Source organism: Rhineura floridana, chromosome 13 (assembly GCF_030035675.1).
Source record: "Rhineura floridana isolate rRhiFlo1 chromosome 13, rRhiFlo1.hap2, whole genome shotgun sequence".
NCBI lineage: Eukaryota > Metazoa > Chordata > Lepidosauria > Squamata > Rhineuridae > Rhineura > Rhineura floridana.
This window is the reverse complement of record NC_084492.1, coordinates 22,772,190-22,796,798: the sequence shown is the minus strand read 5'-3', so window position 1 is coordinate 22,796,798 and position 24,609 is coordinate 22,772,190. Positions and strand designations below refer to the sequence as shown.

At 41.8% G+C, this 24,609-nt stretch overlaps 1 protein-coding gene across 1 annotated transcript in view; it reads right to left on the bottom strand.

Moving 5' to 3' along the window:
- The window catches only part of LOC133369393 (neural-cadherin-like), a 103,522-nt gene that overhangs the window by 9,955 nt on the left and 68,958 nt on the right, over positions 1-24,609 (bottom strand). The window contains exons 20-31 of the mRNA XM_061594667.1: positions 18,223-18,407; positions 16,797-17,026; positions 16,123-16,394; positions 15,573-15,790; positions 11,299-11,426; positions 10,470-10,597; positions 9,121-9,244; positions 7,166-7,346; positions 6,031-6,197; positions 3,342-3,606; positions 1,201-1,375; positions 238-482 (exon numbers count right to left, since the gene is read on the bottom strand). Coding sequence (XP_061450651.1) covers positions 238-482; positions 1,201-1,375; positions 3,342-3,606; positions 6,031-6,197; positions 7,166-7,346; positions 9,121-9,244; positions 10,470-10,597; positions 11,299-11,426; positions 15,573-15,790; positions 16,123-16,394; positions 16,797-17,026; positions 18,223-18,407 — 2,318 coding nt within the window. The remainder of the gene's footprint in view (positions 1-237; positions 483-1,200; positions 1,376-3,341; positions 3,607-6,030; positions 6,198-7,165; positions 7,347-9,120; positions 9,245-10,469; positions 10,598-11,298; positions 11,427-15,572; positions 15,791-16,122; positions 16,395-16,796; positions 17,027-18,222; positions 18,408-24,609) is intronic.

Genomic DNA, 24,609 nt, shown 5'->3' with positions numbered 1-24,609 from the left:
AATTTGACATGGCAGCAAAAAAGAGAAGCAAAGCATGAGGAGGATTTTTCCCAGGATGAATCAAATGCAAATACGAATCTCTTAGATAATAAAACAGTGAATGAAAGACAAAACAGCGAAGGCATCATCTGGCAGGAGTCTGCATGACAAACTGGCATGGTGAGTATCCAGGACAGGACAGAAGACAGTTTATGGCTTGTCACCAAAGATAGTATAATATGTAGTTGCCATAACTACCTAGAAGGGCCAAAAAGCAAATGCAGATGGCAAACATGGAGCTAAAACTCAGCCCAGCATCTTTGTGGAAGATCGCCAGCGTGATTTCACAGTTATGGCCAGAGTAGCCATCGGGGCAGTGGCATCGGAACTTGCTTGCAGACTGGGAGATGCATGTGCCAAAGTTACAGGGCCTTTGAGCACATGCAGTGTAAATGCAGTGCTGGCCGGTGACATTCTCCACCAACATGTGTCCTGAAGGGCAACTGGAAAGACACAAAGGCAAATCTAACAATTCAGCATTAACCTCACTCTCAGCCCAACCAAAGCTCCAGGGCACCACAAACCAAATTAATTTCACGCCCCCAGTTAGCTTCATCAGGAGACAGCTCCAAAGTAATGACATTTGCTCACAAATGATCCCCACAAGCTAAGGCTGGATTCCTGGAACAGATCCAGTTCACAGGATTGTGTTCCAGCAATGTTTAATGCAAAAAAAAAAATGCAATGAGTCTTGTGACAACCTAAAACTAAAACATTTATTGTGGCATGCACTTTCATAAGCAAGAGACTCCTTCATCAGATGTCTCAAGTGGAAAATGTATTACACGCACACACACTTCACGTCAGTGGGGACAACCCATTTTAAAAGTGAAATACAAATGAAGGCTTCCTAAAAGTATGAAAAATGTGAAGCTCATTCGCTAGGGCAAGCCTGCACAACTGTGAGCTACCAAGCCAAATGCAGTTCACCAGCCACATGCTTGAACACCTCCCCTCTTAGTTTTGCCATCACAGGCAGGTAGGGCAGGAGCAACAGGAGTTTGAGTGCCCCCCAATTCTCCCCTCAGATTGGGGGCTCCTCAGGAGCAGCACATCACAAGGTGTTGCCACTCAAAGAATATTTAGCCACTTTCGGCTCCTGCATCGGAGGGACGGGTTGATCCTGCCCTGTGATTTTATTGGGGGCAGGGGATTTGTTACCTGCATTCATGCATCATCCACAAATCGATACAAATGAATTGCTGGCTGCAGGGATTGCTCTTGCAAGCTTCAGAAAGGCAGCCTTTTTTCACTCCTTGGGTGCTCAATACAAGCTCCTTAGGATAAGAATCTAGAGGTAGCCTGTAGTTATTGAATCTGACATCCTTCATGCATCCTAAGGCAAAATACAAAACAGACGTGATGTGGAAGGCTCTTGATCAAGAACTATCTTTGAAAAAGAGGTCACAGCACTGTACGGCTGAATATGTGTTATGTTTCACAATGGACTGAAGCCAGAGAAACTGAGGCACAGGTTAGAACCCTCTCTCCGGCCCCAGAATTTGTGGGCAGAAGTGCTGAAACTCTAGAAAAAAAGTATTTCAAGCTAGTTTGAATCCTTGCAGTTAATAGGCAAAACATCCTCAAATTTAGTAAAGACAGACAATGGAACAAAGGAAGCTGTCTCATGCAAAGTCAGACCATTGGTCCATCTATATGGACTGGCAGCCGATCTGCATAGTTTCAGACACAGGTCTCTTCCATCCTTTTCTGGAAGAGATGCCAGGGATTGAACCTTGGACCTTTTGATTGTAATGCACATGTTCTACCACTGAGCTATGGGCCTTCCCTTGGGGTAAAGAAAGACGCATGAGTTTAAGAGCAATCGTAATGGGTTCTTCGCCCGTAATATGAATCCAGATTTGGAGCTTACAGACATGCATGTCAGCGAGTGAAGCATTGAATAATGCCTCAGTCTTGCCTCTCTTTGCATGCATTAGCTAAGCTGCCTTAGGGATGGATTCACCTGTTACAGTTTCTCATTTTTCCAATCTTAACATTTCTGCATCAGTTTGCAATATTTTTAAAAAGGCCCTCATGAAAAATTGTCAGCATTTTAGTGAACATTTCTCCTAATATACACATTACTGTATGAAATGTTGCCCAATATACACGTTTTTGCAAGCAGCTTCCCCTAATATTTCCCATTTGGGCCTGTAATTTTCACTAATACATGGACACATTCTTCTAATGTACACATTTTGGGGTTGCAGAACTGCATTACAAATTTGGAGAAGTGCAAATTTCGAGGGATAGCTGCATTTCAGTTTACATACTGGTTTGGGATGTGCAAATTAGGTAGATTCACATTGAACTGCAAATGTGTTGTAGTTTAATTTCTCCATCCATATACTTGGGGAAAGCTGTTGGGAATCTCACGGGGACTAACCAGCAGACAACCATTCTCATCAGGCTCTTCATTCTCCAAGCTGAACGATTCTGAAAACCTGCAGAACTGGTTTTCTAGCATTCCCTACCAATAGGGATGGGCAATAAATTCGATTCAGTTCACATTTCAAGCCAAATCTATCAGACTGGCACTTTCCGAAACAATATGAGAATGGAAACACAGCCATCCTTCAAACTTTGTACTTATCTGAATTTTGCAGTGCATTTCGCCACCACACAATGCTTACAAAAATGCATGTATTAGGGTAAAATATCCATGGAAATGAATACATGAGTGAAAATAACATAGAAAAGTACATTCTGTTAGAAGGAATTGCTTCCAAAAATGTGTACACGAGTCAAGACTACGTACAAAAATGTATTTACGAAGAGAAATCCACACCTAAAATGCTGGACAATTTTCATGAGGATTTTTTAAAAAATCTACAAATTGCCACAGAAATGTGGAGAACTGAATTTGAGATTGGAAAAATGAGAAACTGAGAAAACCACAATGAACAGATCTTTCCATCTCTACTCACCAACCCTCCCCCAGAAAAAATAGTTTTGTTCAGAGAGAGAAGTGCTATCAAACTTCCTCCACCACTCTTAATATGTTACATCTATCTTTGCCACCCTCACCCCCATTTACCCCATGTCATAACCAGCTAATATTTTAGAAATAAAAAGTTAAAATAATCAGAAGCAAAGAGGGAAACTGTCACTATATGTCTCCTCAGTGCTCTTTATTATTATGTCAAGCTCGAGTTGTGGAGGAATAACAAAGCAAGAGCAACAAATGCAAAATGCTAATACAAGAAAGCATTGTGAATGGTGCTCAGTTGATAACGCTTTTAATAGCTAAGTCTCTGTGATGGACAGTTATCCAAAATAAAAGGCAGAATTTTCTTTACCTTGGAAACTGTGGCTTTGATTGACAGGGTACGTGTTGCCAACCACCAAGCTGTTGGGATCAATGATGATCTCTTTATAGACGCCTGCTGCCCTCAGGATTTCTCTCTTCCCACCTCCTCCATCCAGGCGAAGAATGAACTCATTTTCATTTCTCTCCAGGAAAACGTGATGCCACTCTCCATTATCAACTTGGTAGGAGGGAAGGCTAACAGCAACTGCTCCATCTCCCAGGTTGTAAGACACTGCTAAAAACCCCTGGACCACCTTGCGGAAATCCAGGAATCGGTGTCAATCATTTTTGCATGCAATATGGTAAGGCTCTGGGTAATTCTGAAGAAGACAGCAAGGACAGGGGGACAACTCTGCAAATTGAACTACAAGCACCAAACTGCTTGTGTATGTGTGCATGTGCGCACACACAAACACACACATGCAAACATAGGATCAGGCTTCAGAGCTGTAGTTCCTGTCACATGAATAGTCTAATGTGATGATCTTCCCATGGGGGATGACATTGTATTATATTATCACATTATAATACAATGTAAGCTGACTGGGAAACATGCCCAAAACACTCATGGTTCTATTTCTCACAGGGATGGGGAACCCATGGTCCACCAGATGTTGCTGGACTGCAACTACTCTAATCTCTGTCCCTTGGCTATGCTGACTGGGACTGAAGAGAGATGGAATTCATCAACATCTGGAAGGCTACAGGTTCCCAATCTCTTGAGAAGGCTACAGGTTCCCAATTTATTGTTTGGATTTATGCCCTGTCACATGGACCAATAGCTTTCAACAAAAATAACACCAATAGCAACAATGACAGCAAGAACAACAGTTTTCCAGTCAGTTGAAAGCATGCTGATGGCATCAATGGAATTTTGCACACCACCCAGTCAACATGAATAGCTGCCAACAAATGTCTGAGAATGTGAACTACTCAGATATTTTGTGAACTGCTCTGTTAAAATATATATCCTTTTGAAAATTTCATTAGTTTCCTAGACAATATACAATGACTGGCATATGTCTACACATATTGCACATTGACCAACCACTACTTGATTAACAATTTCCAGAGAGGCAGCTGTGCTCATCTGTTGCAGCAAAAGCAACAAAGAGTCTTGTAGTATCTTAAACGCAAACAAAACTTAGTGCTGTAACAAATGGATTAGCCTTTAAGGTGCTACAAGACCCTTCCTTGGCTTTTTTACCTGATTGAAACTGTTCATTTGTGCACATTCTCCAACATCATTTGGAGACTATGTAATATGTAATTTGACTGTTCGTGCTATCCATTTGTACATATGCCCCATGTCTTCATAGGAATGGGTACATTCAACGGTGTTTATGCATACTCTCCACTGAATATATATTAATCACTGTGAAATTCTTGCATGCTCTGCGGATAACTACAGATAAAGTCTAGGGAAACACTTCAATGAAGTCCTTCTCCTGCTTGGGTTGATTTATATTTTTGTGTGCAAGTATGACAGTCGAAATAGCTACATAACGTTTTTCCCCCTTCAAAAGCCCTGCACCACTGGATTAAACAATCATTTACCTGCACAGCATGCTGAGGGGAGACCATCCAAATTATTCCATTAATGAGAAAGTCTCATAAACTACAACACTCATTACACAGGACTGCACTTGCCAATATCAACAGAGGAAGCACAGAGTGCATCAGAATAATCGGATAGTTCTGCCAACTGAGGACTAGTTCAAACTGTATTCAGTATGAACATCATTGTATGTATTCAGACATCATGATAAATTGTGCTATATCCTCATGAAAACAAGCCTAGGCAAGTCTTGGGTTTGTGCACCCCTTTTCCTCTCCTCAGGCTTGGCTGTGAGAAGTTCAGAAGTGTTTGTTACTGATTCTGATTAATCTGTTTAGCATCACATCTGAACCCTAAACTGTGGTTTATATTAACTATAGTTTGTTGAATCAAGCCAGTTTTATAATCCATGGTTTGAGGTTTACTTCTTTCAAACAAATCATAATTAAAATGAAACACAGCTTACTGTGTGGTTAATCATGACAAAATGCATTTAATAAAAAAATGGAAGCAGAAGCTTTCAAACTTCTTGGGACCACACTGGAGGAGAAGAGGTGAGCCATGAGTGTAAGACCCTGATGCTCAGCTCAGTTCATTCCTATGACAACAAACGATGGTTTATTATGACATCTGAACACAGCTGCTATCAATTTCCTCAACGTAATTGTGTGCATTAGTATAAGACTGCATAAAGAAAGGCTATCATGAACAAGACCATACATGTTTGGAGCTAGCAGCCCATCTCTCTGATCACAGTTGCTGAGGAAAAATAGCGCTCCAATTATGGAAACGACTAAGCTCACAGAAATACTCCCTAGTAAGTTTGCAACCAACTTGCAGGGTTTTCACAGTGTGAACTGACCCTAAGGGTTTGATAATGAAGACTCTATGGTACTATAGGAACCTTGACAATTTCTATAAATTCATGTTTTATAGAACAGTATAACTGTTCTGCATTTCTCTAGAAAGGAGTGGGAGGTGGAGAGAGAAAAATCAAGGGCACAGGTGAATTTTAAGCAATAAAGATGAATACACTGCATCAGGAGAGACCGCATTCGTCTATGCCTCAGTGGGTCAGAACACAACTCTGAACTGACACTGACCATCATTCCTCATTTACCTGCAGGGTGATGTGTTCATCCTTCTTCCAGGAAGACATGCTCATGATGATACCACTGGGCTCTCGCATCCTTATCGTGGCTTCTGCTAGTGTTCGACGGGCAGGTATGGAGACAGGAAGCTGATAGGATATGTGACTCCCAGGCCCAAAAGAGTATTCTTCAGCAACTGAAAAAAATGGAGAAATAATAGTGCTGTCTTACACACACACACATGCATATACATACATACCATCTACAAGAGAATTAGACAATAAAGTACAACTATCTATGTAACTATATTCACTAATAGGCAAAAAAACCTTGTGGTTTAGGAACATACCTATAGCCAACAGATGTTTCTATCAAACTTTAAAATGCAGGGAAATTGGGCCGCTACAGTGAATGCACCAGGGGAGCAGGAGACCTGACCTCCTCTCTAGAGATATTGTACTGCCTTACAAATTTGTCAAAATGCAAACACAATTTGGGTTGTCTTTCACAGTCCAATCCACTTCCTGTGTAGCTTGGAAGAATTTGGTAACATGTGCCTCTGAGCAGTACATATTATGTACAGGCTTGGAATCAGACAACAGCGTTGTTGCCTGCAGCAACTAAAAATAGCCTCCAGCCGAGCAGGTACCACATCATGACAATTGCATAAGAACTGTTTCAAAGGAGTGATACAGAGTGTACAAACACTAAATAAAATATGTTGCCTAACTAGGTTCCAAAATCTAGGTTCGGAACATCCTCAGTCTCATCTTAACCATGGATGGGTAATTGGTGGCCCTCCAGATGTTGCTGGACTCCCAACTCCCAACAGCTCCAGCCAGCAGGGTCAGGGAAAAAGGGAGTTGAAGTCAGGCAACATCTGGAGGGCCAAAGGTTCCCCATCTCCAATTTTAACCATGGTTAATGGTGGTCATTCATAACACCTAACCACGGTAAAGTGGCATCTGCTATAAGGAGCCCAGACTGCAAGCAGCCTTAGTGTGCTGATGCATTTCTCCTCAGGATGGGTGGTGCATTTGCAGTCTCTGTCTGACATTGAAAAGCAGATGAACGCTTCTCTGGGATATTCATTTTCAAGGCAGAATGTATGGCTCAGTAAAATATACACCACACTATCCCCAAAATGCATGATGATTACTTCACCTTTGTCACATGTGGAGCCATAGTAACCTGGCAAGCAGTGGCAGGTAAATGAGTCCCATTCGCCAAAGCATTGCCCATGAACACCACAGGGAAAGGAGCCCATCTTCTCGCAGCTGCCATCTGTAAAGGTGCAGCCAGGAGAGCTATTCAGAGACTCGGCTGGAGATTCAAGGTCATACACCTTTAAACAAAAAACAAAAAGGAAAGAGCATCAAGGCTGGCTGCAAAAGGGGGAGCTTTAGAATAGACATTACAGCTTTCCACGTTGCCAAAAAAGTACAACTGTTTTTCCTTTACAGCATGATGGCTATCAAACCCTGGTGTCGCAACTGCGTGTGTGTTTGGGAGTCCATGGGGGAGAGTTGGCAAAGCACGCAGGGGCAAAGTCCTAGTGACTAGGGATGGAAGGATCTGTCAATTTTGGTTCTCTCAGTGTATCACTTTTCACTTTTAAATTCAGTTCTCCACATTTCTGCATCAATTTGTCTTTAAAAAAAATCCTCATGAAAATTCTCGAGCATTTTAGTATGAATTTCTTCTAATAAACACATTTTATATGCAGTTTTGACTAACATACACACTTTGAAAGCAATTTTCCTTAATGCAATGCATTTTTGTATGTTATTTTCACAAATATATTCATTTTTATGCACATTTTCTCCTATTATGTGCATTTTTGTAAACAATGGATGGAGAGCTGCCATGCATAATTTGGATAAGTGCACATTTTGAAGGATGGCTGTGTTTCGGTTCTCATATTGTTTTGGAAAGTGCAAATTTGATAGATTTGCTTTCAATGCGAACTGAATCATATTTCTACCCCATCCCTATTACAGCTTCTAACACGGGGTGGTGTGATAAGCAGCTACTCCTCCAAGGGCCACATTCCAGCAGTGGGTGTGGCCAATGCATGTGCACACATGCTACACATACACCCTCCAGACATGCATAGCACACACAAAAACATACATCCAGCATGCACAACCAGATGTGCAGTCTCATATACATGCAATCAAACATACATACACTTATACCCCACACAAACAGAATTCCCATCCCTTTCAACCCCAGCACTGGGGAAGGATCTATACATTCTGACTGCAACATTTTTCTCCCATAGGCTGAATGGCAGAGCACATGCTTTGCATGCAGAAGGCTCCAGGTTCCATTCCTGGCATCTCCAGTTAAAAGGATCAGGTAGTAAGTGATGGGGAAAGGGACCGTGGAGAGCTGCTGCCAATCTAAGCACACCAGTGCTATGGGCCTCCAGCTGTTACTGGAATACAACTCCCATAATCCCTGACCATTGGCCATGCTGGCTGGGGCTGACTGGAGCTGAAGCTGGAATCCAACAGCATCCAGAGGGCCACAGGTTTAGACAACGCTGGGCTAAATAAATAGTCTGGCTTGAGGGAAGACAGCTTCCTAGCTTCCTCTAGAATTCAAGGCATTTTGGAAAGGCCTGAAGTGGTAGCCAGCAAAATAGTAGGAATAGCCAAGGTATGGAAGCAAGGAAACTGGCTCATGGAGAAGGACCGGGAGCTATACCAGGTATTGGCAGCTCATTCTTTTGTCTGCAACAATACCTTATCAGCCTTTAGTATCAACCTTGAAGAGTTGCCTGTGTGCATTTTCAACTGTTCTGCAAGGTGAGAACCAGAAACCATGGCTGGCGTATGAATATGCAGAGATAATGTTATTTGGTGGATGCAAAGCTTCAGGAGGCCCGTATAACTCACAGGAAAGAGACTGTCAGATCCTGGAGAGAATTCAAGTAAAATTTCCCATTTAAAAAAACCCCTATGGTTCTTCACATGATGCTGAATTCCAACTCCCATCAGCCTAAGCCAGCATGGCCAATGGTCAGGGATGGTGAGAGTTGTAGTCCAGAAACATCTAAGAGCCAGTTTCCTACCCCACGAACCTATTTAATATTATGACAACATGTCACTTACGTGAGTGTCCACCATGAGATTCCGAATACAACCGGTAAAATGTTTATGTCGCAACTGGGGATATGAATATGGAATAGATTCTTTTACTCCACCCAACTGGAGGACCTGGTTCATATTCAGATACCTTCAAAACACAGAGGCGCTAAATAAGAAATGAATGTTAGTATATCATGCTACTAAAATTACGCAGAGAATGGCACAGTGTGGATATGCAAATGGCAAAACTCCAGAAAATAATGGAACCTGGTATCCTATTGCAAGGATGGGCCAAATTCTTTGATGATATAACTCCCCTGAGCTAACAGGGTCTTTCAGTCAGAAGTTTAGCAATATTACTTGATACCAATTACAGGAAAGACATTTCAAATGTGTTCAGTACATGAGTTAATATGTTGCATCTCTATTTTTTATTTTTTTAAAAAAGCATAGCCTGATCCTATGCCTATTTATTCTAAACTATGGATGCATGAGCATCCTTTCATCTTGAAACAATCACCAGAATTCTCTGGGAAGAGGGGTTGATTGTTAAACCACTTTGGTCACTGGCATTCTGCCAGGGGAATAGGAGTCTCCTCTCAGCACCCTTCACAAATTAACTTCCCAGGATTCTTTGGGGGAAGTCATGACTGTTTAAAGTAGAATCAATGTCTGGTGTGGGTGTGGCCCCCTGATTAGCCAAGTCAAACAGGTGTTAGTCTGGCTTTTAGAACACTAACAGTTCTTACTGAACATGCCTGCGCTTATCATAGACTCCAACATTAATTTTCTTATATTAATTAAAAATCAGCCACTTTTAAACTGCCAAAGGTCAGAGTATAGTGCAAGGGCAGTTATAAGATTATACGTACTCTGTGAACATGGCTGATTTTTAATTAATTTCAACAAATTATGAGACCACTGACAGAAAAAGGTCCAATAGCGGTCTGCATTATTTTACTGTTGTTTTAGACTTTGAACTCTGGTTTCTCTGAGCGTTTTGTGTATCACCATGAAAACACAGAAGGTTGTTAAGCAAGCATTTTTGAGTTCAGGACTATAAGTTTTGTAAGATTGTGTTTTGAAATGAACTTATGGGAAGCAGCAGAATGGCATATGGGAGTATTTTCAATTGAACATGGCAGACTGTGAAAAATACAGGCTAGCTATAGTATACAGCCACTCTTATGGCTGTATAATGCACAAAATGGCTCTCAGTGTGCCTACGTTTGCACAGGATCAGGCTGTTGAAGGATTAAATCTACAGCAGAGCTCTTATAAATGATTTTAATAAACTGATTTTATGAAGCACTGTCTTCATCTTGACAAATATTAGTATATTTCCCAATTCTGGGAGGTAATGTAAAGGATACCTCCTTGTTTGTGGAACAAAGGCCACAACCTCACAGTTTGTTCGGTCTTCAGTAGACAGCCATTTTCCTACTCCCTCTATCTCTGACACAATCCCAGCTCCGCAGTGATCCAATGTAAATCGAACATCCTGTGCCAAAAAGAAAAGAAAAAGCCATTATGAATTGAACTTGCAGATCTGGTACAGCAAAATCTGGACAATGGCAATACTGGACAAAATCACACTACACCTTCGATTTATGAGAGGTGCTGCTAAACCAGAAACATTTATGTCAATATGGTGGAGATTTATAGACTTCACTTCACAACAAGATCTACACAAACAACTTTCCCCATCAGCAAAAGCTATTTGGTTTTCATGAGCAATTAATTAGTTCCTTATAATTTTATATCTCTTAATTATGATATGTTATACTAAATATTTAAGCTTCAAAATACTCACCTGTCTATTAATACTTACCTTTTTATTTCTACAGCTTTGCATATACACTAAATCAATATCATAAGTAATGGCTTGAGGGAGGGAGGAGGGGATTAGGGTTACTTTTATATTGTTATATTATTTATGTTAATTTTTTGTATAATAACAAAAGATCAATAAAAAGAATTTTTAAAAAAATACTGTGACACAAAGAATTCTTAGACTCTTCAAATGTGAAACTGGGAAACTAGGCATAGCTATAGGAAACGGAATTTTAAAAGACCATGGGCTGTATCAATTAAATACTTCATTGCTGTCCATATGAATTACACAATTCTTCCACCACTTCCTTTTCTTCCCTATATAAACCTGGAGTCACAAAACCAGTATGTGCAGAATGTGTAACTAACCTGCCTGCTGCTTCTCACTTCGAGCCGATGCCATCTTTTGTCTGTAATATTCACATAACTAGGCAAATGTAGTTCTACAGTGCCCAGGCCATGGTTTATTTTCAGCAGTGGAGTGCCACTGGAAAGTTCTAAGATTGATAAAAAAGGAAAGTGTAAAGTTAGATTTGGACCCACAATGGCACTGGGGCTGAAGTAGGGAGGCAACTTGCATTCACTCTAGTGCCCTACTCTGGACCAAGTTATACATGATGCTAAATATATAGCATGCAGTTGCATGAATATTTTTTTTTAAATAAAATGTACATCATCGACAGATGTTGTTGGAGGCCAACTCCCACTGGCCCCAGCCACCATGCCCAATGTCGGGGATGATGGGACCTGTAATCCAACAACATTTGGAGGGCCACAGATTTTCCCATTCTTGTTGGAAACAGAAGCTGCTGGAGGGACCAACCAAGATCAGGACCATGATGTGTGGGGATGTAGAGGTTCATCCTTTGCCTTCATGCCACAATCCTGATGGAAATCCCTCCCTCCAAGTTGCTATTTGATATGGAAGGGAAGCTCATGCATGTTCGTGAGGTTGCCTCCCTCTCTGCTACCAGATTTATAAACACAATCCAAAGCCATGTCTACCTAGAAGTGTTCTACTGAATTCAACGGGGCTTACTCCAGTTAAGTGCGGTTAGGAATGCAGGTTTATTCCTGCTTCTACCTCCTCTCATTTGGATGACCAACATTGCCACAGGTAAGACAGTCACTTTAGGAACAGAGAAGGGACTAACACAAAACATCCTGTCACTATATACTTTGACTGACAGCACTTCCAGATCATCACTATTTTCAACTGGGATTCAATCATATACCAGCAAATTCAGGTTGTACAAGTATTTAACATCGACATGAAATTGAGCCTCCGATGTCAACGGCCCAGTTCTCTGGAATGATCTGCCAACAGAGATTCAGCAGGCACCTTCTGTTTTAACTTTTAAGCCCCTGCTGAAAACATCCCTGTTCCACCAGGCTTATGCAGGCAATTAAGAAGATGCATTTTTTTCTCAAGGGTTGACCTTTGTTTTTATTGTATTTTTAATGTTTTTATTCTATGGCGGTGGTTTTTTTAATGTGTTGTAAACTGCTTTGATTTTTTTAATGAAAGAGCGGTATACAAATATTTTTATAAATAAATAAAGTTGATAAAGAGATCTTGTGCAACAAACCCACTTCCCCCAAAGACTGGGCTTTTTGCAACAAGGAAAGTAACAGGAAAATGCCAGATAACACTTGCTTTGACACAACATCATCTAACCTCTCCGCAAACAGATCAGAATGAATGCTCACTAAATAGCCATTGTTGTCTAATCTCCCTGCAAACAAATCAGGATGAATTCTCAATAAACAGGTAATCTTGAAGTGCCCCAGCAATAAAGGGGAAAAAATCTGCAGTAGTAACAGCAACTAATTATTGTCCAATCATTGCCCACCCTCAAAATAGAGACTACATTTCATCCAATAAACGAGAAGCTTTTTAAAAAAACCCCAGCATGGGTGGGTCGGACAGGGAAGCCTTAAGACAAGTTCTTCAGAAACAGATTTGCTATTCTCACCAAGCCCTATGAAAATAACATCCACAAGTAAGACTTCATTAATCATGTAATACCTGTCTCAAAAGGATGTGAAATACTTGAAGAAGTAGATGCTTCCCCATGAGAACTTTTTGAAAGAAAGTTTGCTTTGTTCTCCCTTTGATTGCTTCAACTCAGATATGAAGCAGTAGCCACAATTGCTAAAATCACCCACATCATCATTCAGTGCACACTCAGTGGCCCTGTTTGTATGTCACAGTAAACCAGTTACTGTGAACTCAGAGATTGCTTCCGCTTCACTTCTCTCCTAATGCAAGTATGAACAACAAACCACATTGATCAGAGTTACATCAGAACTGGAGATTGTGGTTTGTTTCACTCAAACAAACCATGACTGAGAAGCCAAAAACAAAGCTTGGCTTCATATCATAGTTCGTCTTCAGCAAAACACACCACAGTTCCCAGTTTGGATGCCAGGGTTCATGGTTTGTTGGTCTGGGGTTCATGGTCTGTTGCTCCCAGTTGTGCTAGGATAGGAGACTAGTGGAAGCCGTCTACACATTCACAGTAAACCATTAACTATTGTTTGCCATGATATGCAAATGCAATCACGATCTTTTTTAAAGCACTGACATACCATTGAGGACTGAGCAACCCTGCTAAAGAAGTGCATGTGCTAACCAAGTTCAAATTTGTCACACACACCCAAAAAATCAAAATATTTTATCAAAGGAACTGTGGCCTGATTCATATCTAGCATTAAACCAGGTGTAAGGAACTCTCAATGTGTTGCTGAACTACAACTCAAATCATCCCTAGTTATTGGCGATGCTTGCTAGGGCTGATGGAAGTTGTAGTTCAGTAACATTTGGAGGGCCCAAGGTTCCCTACTACTGACTTAAACCATACTTAAACTATGGTTTAGTGTGAATGAGGAGCATACTGGTGCACATTGCTGAAACTGTCTTGGCTTCCACTTAGGGTTTGTTTGGAGAAAAACAAACCATGAGCCTGGGTTCTAATGACATAACAAGCCAAACCATGTCTTGTTTTCTAGCAGCACAACAGCAGTAGCAAGGAGAAGTGAAGCACCTGCATTTTCAGCAGCATCTACCATCATGCTGTTCTTTCCCATTAAACCATAGTTTACTTCAACTAAAGTATAATGTGGCATGTGAGTCAGGTCAATGTTATTAACTTGTAAAGATTCTCAACTATTTTGTTTGGTCCATGTTTTCAAGCCAATCAACCTGATTTGCACTTCCTGGACTAATATGTGAAGCAGAACACTGATTCTTTGGGTTTCATGCTTCTCTGAATTTTACAATATAGTCCTACGTTAAAAAAATGTACCAAAATGCATATAAAATCTGTTTTAGGTTAAAATGCATATTTCAGGGTAAAATGCCTACTAAAAAGCTGGGTTTTTTTCCTGCAGTTTGAAAAGAAAATCACAGAAAGATGTGGAAAGTGGACAGAATGAACCAAGAACATATGCAAATCTAACAGGTACCAGAAATAGACTGTTCCATCCATCTCTATTTCTATGACACATTATGCAACATCCCTGACTAACAAGCATACATTTGTATACCATTCTGTCCACTTGCATTTTAAAGGTAGTTTAACTCCTTAAAAACTACCCAAGAGATGGTACAGCAATGAAAAATGGAAATGGACTGCCTTCAAATCGATCCCGACTTATGGCAACCCTATGAATAGGGTTTTCATGGTAAACAGTATTCAGAGGGGAGTTACCATTGCCTCCCTCTGAGGCTAGTCCTCCCCAGCTGGCTAGGGCCTGCTCAGCTTGCCACAGCTGCACAAGCCCCTTCCTTGTCCACAACTGCCAGCTGGGGGGCAACTGGACTCCTTGGGATTATGCAACTTGCCCACGGCTACACAGGTGGCAGGCATGTAACTCCTGAGCCACTCCCTGTGAGGGTGATCTTTAGCTGGCCCTCGACTCCCAGGAGACACGAGCGGGGATTTGAACTCACAGACCCTGGACTCCCAGCCAGGCTCTCCTCCCCACTGTGCTATACCAGCAATAGTTTATCATTATCAAAGAAAACAACCACACTGAAATATTTCATCACCCTCCCAGGGGCCATAGGATTTCACGCTGCATTCGTATTGGTTTGTTACTGGCTTATATTTTGCAGGAAGGGGTTTTGCAAGACAAGCTGCAAAATCCACGTATGTGTATGTTTTGGCAATGAAGCAGACACAGTTTTGCACCGGGGCAGGATACATACAAAACTGTGCAAAGGTAGGAATGTTGCATTCATTTGCTCACATTTCCATGTTTTATTCTGAATTTGGTATGTAACTTTTTTGTAAGCAGATACGATTTTTGGCCAGGAGCAGGGCTGAGGCAAGAGGTATGAGTAAAGGAAGGAGGATGAGAATATAAAACAGAGGCACATGCACTGAGGTGGAATGTATCACAAGTGGAGTAGACACATAACATAGAGATCAGGGTCCCCTCTTGGGAACTATATTATTGGGCAGACTATATAAATATAGTTAATAATTAAAAACATCTTGATTGCTTAACATCATGAAAGTGTACAACAGTAAGCAGATGAGCAACATGACTTGGACTGTCACTATGATCTCCCCACAGCCTCTGTTGTTCTGTGTTTCGACAGCTAACATACGGCTCAATATATCAAACACAAATACCTATTGCAATGAAGCTTTCTGAGTTCTGAAGTGATCCTGAATCTGACAAAGGACCGCTGTATAGCAAAAGCCCATCTGGAACATCAGTAATGAACTCAAGGGAGAGGGAACTCTCAAAACAAGATCTGATGGGACGGAACCACGCATAGCCATTTCCATGGAAACTGTGCTTTGTTTGCTGGCAATCTGGTCCATGAAATGAAGCAGAACACTGACATCTGAAACAAACAAACAAAGAAAACGGTGTTAATTTTTTTAAAAGCATTCATTATTATTTTATATATAGCACCATCTACGTACATTGCACTTTACAAAGAATGAGAAGGCATGTCCCTGCCCGCGAGGGACTTACAATCTAAAAACAGACTAAAGAAAGATGGAGAAAGGAGGGAGAAATGGAGGCATGGATAGACAGGACTGAAGACATTGGGCGCAAAAAAGAATTAGGACCTCTTGGAAGACCGATGTCTCATTTTATAACGTGACATTTTATAGCGTTAGAGGGGGGAAATGAGAGGGGGAAAGACATGTGAAACATAGTCTTTCTCACCTGTAACCATTCAGCATGTCAATGCAAGTCCCTCCATTGAAACATGGGTTGTGAGAGTACGAACTACATGGCCGATGAACTCTCTCTCTAGATGCACAGGTGCAGACAGCGCTGACGCTGGTTGTTATGGAGACAAGTGACACACTTCCTGTGTCCATCACTGTGGGGATGTCACTCACCGTGAAGTAGTTCACACACCCGCTGCTACCGCTACAGTCTGTCCTGTGGCATTCACCTACATCAATCTGAGAAAGGTTCGCGCCGAAAGCCAACTGGATTTAAAGGGACAAATACCCGGTATGTTTCTTACCAAAGGAGCTGTCCAATTCTCCCAATCAGTTTTCTATATCTGCAGCATCAATGCTTGTGGTCACTGAATGCACTATTCATAATTATGATATGCAACACTTTTGTTCCCCCACAATGGGGGAAGAACCACAGTTGCTGTAGAGCTGCAAGTTCACCACCCCTACATGGACAAATAGTCTGAGCTGGAACAAGGCGGCTTCTTATGTTCTAAAACGACAGGCCATCAACAAGCCTTTTGCCCTGTAACAATCCACTGACTTCCTATGTTTTCTCCTGAGTTGGTGGATTGTGTCTTACACTGTAAAAGGATTTACACACAGCCCATATCAGATTAGCCCAGTATGTCAGCAAGGTTGTGGCCTCACCTTGTACTTAAAGGCAGCCATCTGCCCTAGCAGTTTTTCTGGCCTATAATAGGAAGAGCCATTTTGAACTGCAAATCTCACATCTGTCTGTGTCTCATGGATACTTGTCAGGCTGAAAACAAGGATGTCCTCGGGACGGACCAAGAAGATCCCTGATAGCAGGTCCTTAAACTTGTCGTGTCTGCTTTCTTCAGGTTCATCTTTCCTTATAAACTCATCTGCAGTCATGTCTGATACAGAGGCATGATTTAAAAACAAAACCAGGTTATCAATTCAAGCTTCTCAGAACATGTACTTAACTAATTCATATGTTTAAATCAATTTGTTATTCCCTTTTTCCAAAAAACTCAAGGCAACATACATGGTAGCCCCAACCATCATTTTATCCTCACAACTGTGGTGAAGGTTGGGCTGAGAAACAGTTACTGTCTCACAGCCAACCAGCTGGTCATAGTCCAACACTCTAGCCACACTCTAACCGCTATACCACAATGGCTGTCACACTGGCTTCCACAGCAACCTGGCTGATGTCTGTTTCACACTTTGCACAGCAGCAAACTCAATTTTGTTATCCATTACACGCTAAGTTGTAGCTCTCTGTCACATGTGCCTGTATAATACAGATGCTTGCAAGCAACTATAAGTCAAATTCACATGGCACTTTTTGTGTGTGAGTATACACTGTTTTGTACCTTCTAATGAGGAAGGCAAAATACTCCTACAACCATTATGGGGCATGAGGTATGTGGCTTGCACTTTTTGTTTCTTATTTATTTATTTATTCCATTTATTTATTTATTTATTCCATTTATATACTGCCCCATAGCCAGGGCAGTATATAAATGTAATAGATATACACTTGATAATATAGTATCCAACAATACTTCCATAAGGGATGGGGAAGAAATTCAATTCAGTTTGCATTTAAAGTAAAATCCAGGGCTTTTGTATCTGTGTGACTGTACGCACTGATAAGGAGCACCAGCACCTCTTTTTTCGCTGCCCATGGCAGCCATTTTGTGCTACCACCCATGGCATTTTTCAAGATATGAGTACCAGGACCTCATTTTATTTTTTTTAACCAAAGAAGCACTCGTCAAATCTATCAAATTTGCACTTTGCACATATCAAAACAATATGAGAACTGAAACACAACCATCCTTCAAAATTTGCACTTATCTGAATTTTGGAATGCACTTTGCCAACCAAAGTTTACAAAAATGCATATGTTAGGGGAAAGCGCACATAAAAATGAATACAAACGTGAAAAAACATACATACATTATATGATGAGCAATTACTTGCAAAAATCTGTACATTAGTTAAAGCTGCATACAAAAAAAATTATGTTTATTAGGCAAAATTCTACAATGTAAGAGTTTTTCATGTACAACAGTAATCAACTCAACCGACAAATGAAACTCACCTGCCAGGCGCACACTTGCTGAATTCCGAATGGCTTCATTTTCTATTTCTTTGACATGTACCTCTACAGTTGCTATAACGTCAGGCCAAATTCCGTCTGACACTCTGATTTTAAACTCATATGTTCCCTGAGAAGCATTATCCGCCATTATCAGAGAGCCAGTCCTTTGATTCAGTCTGAAAGATCTTGAATCATAAACACACACACATACCCCACATCAGTAAAAAGACTCATGAACAACAAGTGTCACCTCAAAGAATACTATTTTTACACATGCTAAATTTGTTTTTGTAAACATTCTGGGACATTTATCCGTTGCAATGTCCAGCTCTTATTAACACAAAGAGGAAGAGTAAAACTGAAAGTGATCCTCTTTGCACCCTATTTTGTTTCTATATTCTCTCTATGACCAAGCAATTCTGATGTAACTGTCTTCTTGACAAGAATCATGCAAAGATAAATGTACAAAACTTTCCTTCCTAAAATTACATCCCCATAAATGTTACATTAACATATCATGTACACATCCACTACACATCACATCCACATATCCATGCAACACAGTATTACATCCACACAATATAGCATCTGATTCACTCATCCACATAACACCACATCCATACACATATCACATATATATATATCACAGGACATCCATCTATCATCATATCACATCTACATGTCCACATAACACAACATCCACGCAGCCGTAAAACATGACATTCATACATCCAGATAACATTCATTATTTCAACCATTTTTATACTTCTTAATTACTGTCTTCTTTATGTGGTGTAGAATAAGGATAAAAATAAGTTAAAACTATAAAATCAGAATTCAGTTAAAATGCATTAAAAAAATCTTCAGCAGATGTGAAAGTTCAAGAGGGAGGGACCCTGTCTGACCTCAACTGGAAAAGAGTTGCATAAAACAGGGCCCACAATACTGAACACAGTTCCTGATGGATATGAGCCATGCAACTGAGCCATGCAGGACCACTTAGTGCCCCAAAGACCTCAGCGATCAGGCACTGATACAATAAATCAGATGGGTATCACATCCACATTTTCACATAACATAATATCACATCCAGGCCTGCCTGGCACTCATAGGTGGCCAGGTCGGGCATGAGCCAAGGGCATCTGTGGCTCAGAAGGGCCCCTCCTAAATCTATAGGTTAGGGCATTGCACTGTGGGTAAATTAAAACAGCGGGAGGCCAAGGACATCGTTGTCTGCTCACTGCTAAAGCACAGCCCAGTGAGGAGGATGGTAAGCAGTGTTGGAAGCCCCCACCGAAGCAGCAGTGGCAGAAGAAAAAAAGTATGGCCGGGAGTCTGGAGCTCTTGCTCCGCAAACCACACCAGTATCTGGTTGCAGGGTGTGATTTGTGGCCTGGGGTTATTTCTTTATTTTACTTATTTATTATTTGCGTTATATCCCACCCTTCCAATAGGAGCCCAGAGTTGACATCCCCACCGCCATTTTGGGTGATGGCAGGCATGCACACACAACACACTAGTTCACTGATGTGCCAGTGCAGGAGGCGGAGTGGCCAGGCCTATTTAGGCCCATGCCAGCTGCATCAGGGGGTGCTGAGGGGGCATCAACAACCCTGTACCAAGGGCTCCCAGACGTTTGGTGCTGGCTTTGATGACTTCTACATAACATCATATATATATATACACACACACATCCATAGAACATCTGTACATCCACAAAACATCACATTACACATACACATTTTATGTCAATATGTGGATGCGATGTTAAGCAATGTTATGCTATATGGATGCAAGGATGTTAACAATATGTTATATTATGCTGATGTGTGGACAGGATGTTATGTAATGCCATATTATGTTGTGTAATATTGTATTATGTTGTGTTAATAGAGATGTGAAGGACTGGAAAATTGGGAGGGGCTTTGTTCTGTTTTTTTCTGAATTTTTCCATTTTTTTCTGGGGGGGGGGAAATGGGAGGAAAGGAAAAATTGAGGGGAAGGGTTTTCTCCTATTTTTCCCAGTTTTGTAACATCCACATAACAGCCACTCATTACATCAATTCTACACAACCACATGTCCATATAACATAATGTAATATAACATCATCCACATAACATCCACATAACATCACACAGCATAATATAAGCATCCACATAACATCTTATCATATCCACACATCACATCTACACATCATCTTAAAATAATGTAACAAAACGTAACATCCACAGATCTACATAACAATATATTACATAACAACCACATAACGTAACATATCACCACATTAACAATCCACAACATAATGTCGTTCCTAATTAGGGGCGTATTTGCCTCCACCATAATTACAGGGAAGACTTGGGAACATTCTCGAATCAAGTGCTAGGAGCCACATGAGATCAATCATCCTATCAGGGAAGGCGCTGAGCAGCAGATATAAGGCTGCTCCGTTCTTCCCACTCTTGCCTTTTTCGCCTCGCGGCACCCACCCTCCCTCCCTTGTCAGTATGGGCTTTGCTGGTCGCCTGAATGGGGCCGAGTAGGAATTTTGGGGGGGGGATCCTGATTTCAGAATCCCTTTGGTTTTGCCTACTCCATACTGCTTGGGTTTAATTCAATTGGCTTCTCGGTTGGGTGGGATGCGTCTGCTTTGGCTGGCATAGAATTCGGGCAGGTGAGGTATATGGGGGTTAAAATTAGGTGGTTAAGGCATCATGAAAAAGGGGCACTTCCTAGGGAACCATCAGGGCTTTGTGTCCGGTGGGGATCTGTGTTGTCTCCTTGTGGGACCTGCTTGCGCATCATGGTGAACGCCTGTACGGCGGGGCCATGGTGTGGGGGTTGGAACCACACAGCTGGCTCTAAGAGCAAGGAGGGAGGAATTCACCCACGTCCTTGACTATGGAGTCACCTGATGATGAGAAGTGATACCTTAAGAAGGTGAGGGTGTAATCCCTCGTTGTTAGGTTTAGCCTCACCTGCCCGAAAATATATAGATTTGAATAATTGGCTGTATTGCATTGGATTTAGGATGTTATATTTTAATAAATATAACATTATACCAGTTTGGTGTCACGGGTCTTCTTTTTGTGGGAGCAATATAATGTAACATCATCCACACATGCACATAACATTACACAGAATAACATCATCCACATAACAAAACATAATGTAACACCACATCAACATATCAAATCCACACATCTACATAACATCCATACCACATTATATCTGCACATAACACTACACCAAACATCCATGTAAGATAACATAACACATCTGCATAACAAAACATAATAGAATAGCCACATCACAGTCACACATCTACATAACAAAATATATGATAATGTAAAATATTATAATTCACACATCCACGTAACATAGCATAGCATAGCATAACATCATTTTGGATCCACACATAGAATCACAGAGCTGGAAGGAGCCTATAAGGCCATCGAGTCCAACCCCCTGCTCAACACAGGAATCCAAATTAAAGCATACCCGACAGGTGCCTGTCCAGTTGCCTCTGGAATGCCTCCAGTGTTGGAGAGCCCACCACCTCCCTACATTACACAACATCACATCCACACATCACTTAACATCTCATCACACCCACAAAATATAATACCACATCCACAGATTATATTCACACATCCATTAAACTTCCACACAAAATTATATAACATCCATACATCCACAGACCCACATAATATTGCAACCACACATTCACACATCACATTACATCCACACAACATTGTAACATCACATCCATATGACACTGTAAAATAACATAATGTAATGTAGCATAATGTAACATCACGTAAATGACACGTGAGTGTTGTATAATGTTACGTGGATGTGTAGATGTCGATGTTATCTGACTATGATCTTATGTCAGGGGCAGAGCTTGGAAAAGTTACTTTTTTGAACTACAACTCCCATCAGCCCCAGCCAGCATGGCCACTGGATTGGGCTGATGGGAGTTGTAGTTCAAAAAAGTAACTTTTCCAAGCTCTGGTCAGGGGTTGCCAACCTCTTTGGGCCTGTTGGCACATTTGAAAACAGGAGACACTGTCATGGGCACCACACACACCACGACTAAGCACACCACAGTCTATTTCATTGGTTATAATAGAAGGCTTCTTGCAGTGGGTGAGGGGACTGTGGGCATCAGGGAAGGTGACCCTAGGTGCAAGTGTGTCCACAGACACCATGTTTGCAATATGTTTGTCAGGAATTATTTATGAATATCTGATACCCTGCTTGCTCACTGTTCCTAGATAATCCACACTAATTATCTCTTCTGAATCCTCCACCCATAACCATCTTTGAGAGTTCAACCGTGATTTACAGAGGTAACTTTAATCGCCTTACAGCCCCTGCCGCACTTCAGATGGTCATGTGTATTACTTCACTTACTTCCAATGGCCTTCTGGGGATCCCCGCCCCCTTTAAATTGCAATGTGTATAACTTCAAAAATCTGTTCAGTCATCCCTGCTGTCTTTGGGAACCCTCCTGTTCCTTATGCTGAGTAGGCCCTTGGTCTTCTGACTCAAAAGTCCTGCCTGATGGCATTCATTGTAGAAGCATTACCCATTAACAGCTGGATATTCTTATCTGTGTTAAAAAATAGTGGCTCTACACTTTTAGTTATTTATTTATATTTACAAAAATATTTATAAACCTATAAAATAACAAGATTCACTATGGCAAAATATGCAAGTACAATAAAACATAAAATACCATTAAAATACAAAATAAATGTTTTACACTGTGACACCACTGAGAGCCAGCATTTAATGTGGCAGATGCTAGCGGAGAATGCCAGCTCTTGGGCAAGATGCCTTCAGGGGGTCCGCCTCTCTGAGCAGCCCCACCTCATTTTCATTGCTGCTGCAGTTGCCCATTCGCTTGCCCTGTCCCTTTGGGTGCAGTCCGCATCACTGCCCATTGCAGGGGTGAGGAACCTCAAGGACCAAAGGTTTCCAGGCTTCTCTGTCTGGCTATTGGGATTCTCCCAGGCCCACATCCCCTGTCCAGCCACACCCCTCACTAGTCCTACTTTGCACATTCCTTGACTGCTTTTGCCTGCCTGGAATTGGTCTTTGAGCTCTGGTGCTTCTTGCTTCCGAGAATGGGGTGGGGGGTGAAAGCATGTAAAGAAGCTAGCCTACTGTGCAAAGGTAAAATGTATATTTGTTGCTCTGCCCACTTTTGCCTCTGGTCCTGACCACTGGACAAGTGACCCCCAGAAGGTTGCCCAGAAGGAAATGCATCCCTCAGGCCAGTGGACACTGGTGGCTCTGATGTGAGTGGAGCAGTGAATCTGCTTTGGGTTTTAGTTCAAGCCTGTCAAGAAGCTGTCCAAGGCACTGAAACATATTCCCAAAACAGGTTCAGCAACTTGGACAGATCTCACAAAGTTTGGAGTCAAGCCCAAAGCAGATCCACTGCCCCACTCACATCAGAGCCATCGGACTCCACTGTCTCAGGTTGAGAAAAGTTCCTCACTCCTGGCCCAGAGGGATTGGGTAAGGTGAGCAGAGGTTGCTGTCACTGGGAGCTCATTCAGAAAGGGCAGGGGAGCGCAGGGGAGCAAGAGGAAGGAGAAGAACAGGAGCAAGGGCTCTGGGGGTTGGCAATGGGCCCTTTGCTGGGAGGTGGCTGTTCTGGCAGAGACAGAGGTTTGCATGGATTCAGGCAAGGCAAGGAGCACACCTGGTTTGTTCCTCCATAACAGATTTTATTTAAAGGCAGGATGAAAAAGAAGCAATACAAAAGATAGACGGCTTACATCTCTTTAGTCACTGGGAACCTCTCCATGGGCCAGGATTGCAATACGTGCCGTGGGTTGCCCTTGGAGGCTGTCCATTGCTGTCAGGGTTTCCCAGTGATTGAAAGGACATAAGCTCTGTATCTTATAGTTTCTTTTCATCCTGCCTTTAAATAACATCTGTTATAGAGGAGCCAGTGTGGTGTAGTGGTTAAGGTGTTGGACTACGACCTGGGAAACCAGGGTTCGAATCCCCACATAGCCATGAAGCCCACTGAGTGACCTTGGGCCAGTCACTGCCTCTCAGCCTCATGAAAACCTTATTCATAGGGTCGCCATAAGTCAGAATCGACTTGGAGGCAGTACACACACACACATAGAGGAGCCAACCTGGCGTGCTCCTTGCCTAGTCTGCATCCATGCAAACCTCTGCCTCTGATAGAATAGCAGGCTTCAGTAGATGCCCCATGATGTTGACCCTGCCTACTAGCTGATGACCAAGGTGCATCCTCAAACCCTCAAGTACACGAGCTGGGATCACTGATGGAGATGCTTCTCCACAACACATGCATTCAGATGTTTAAGGATGCACATTTGTCATTCACAGTTTTGCCT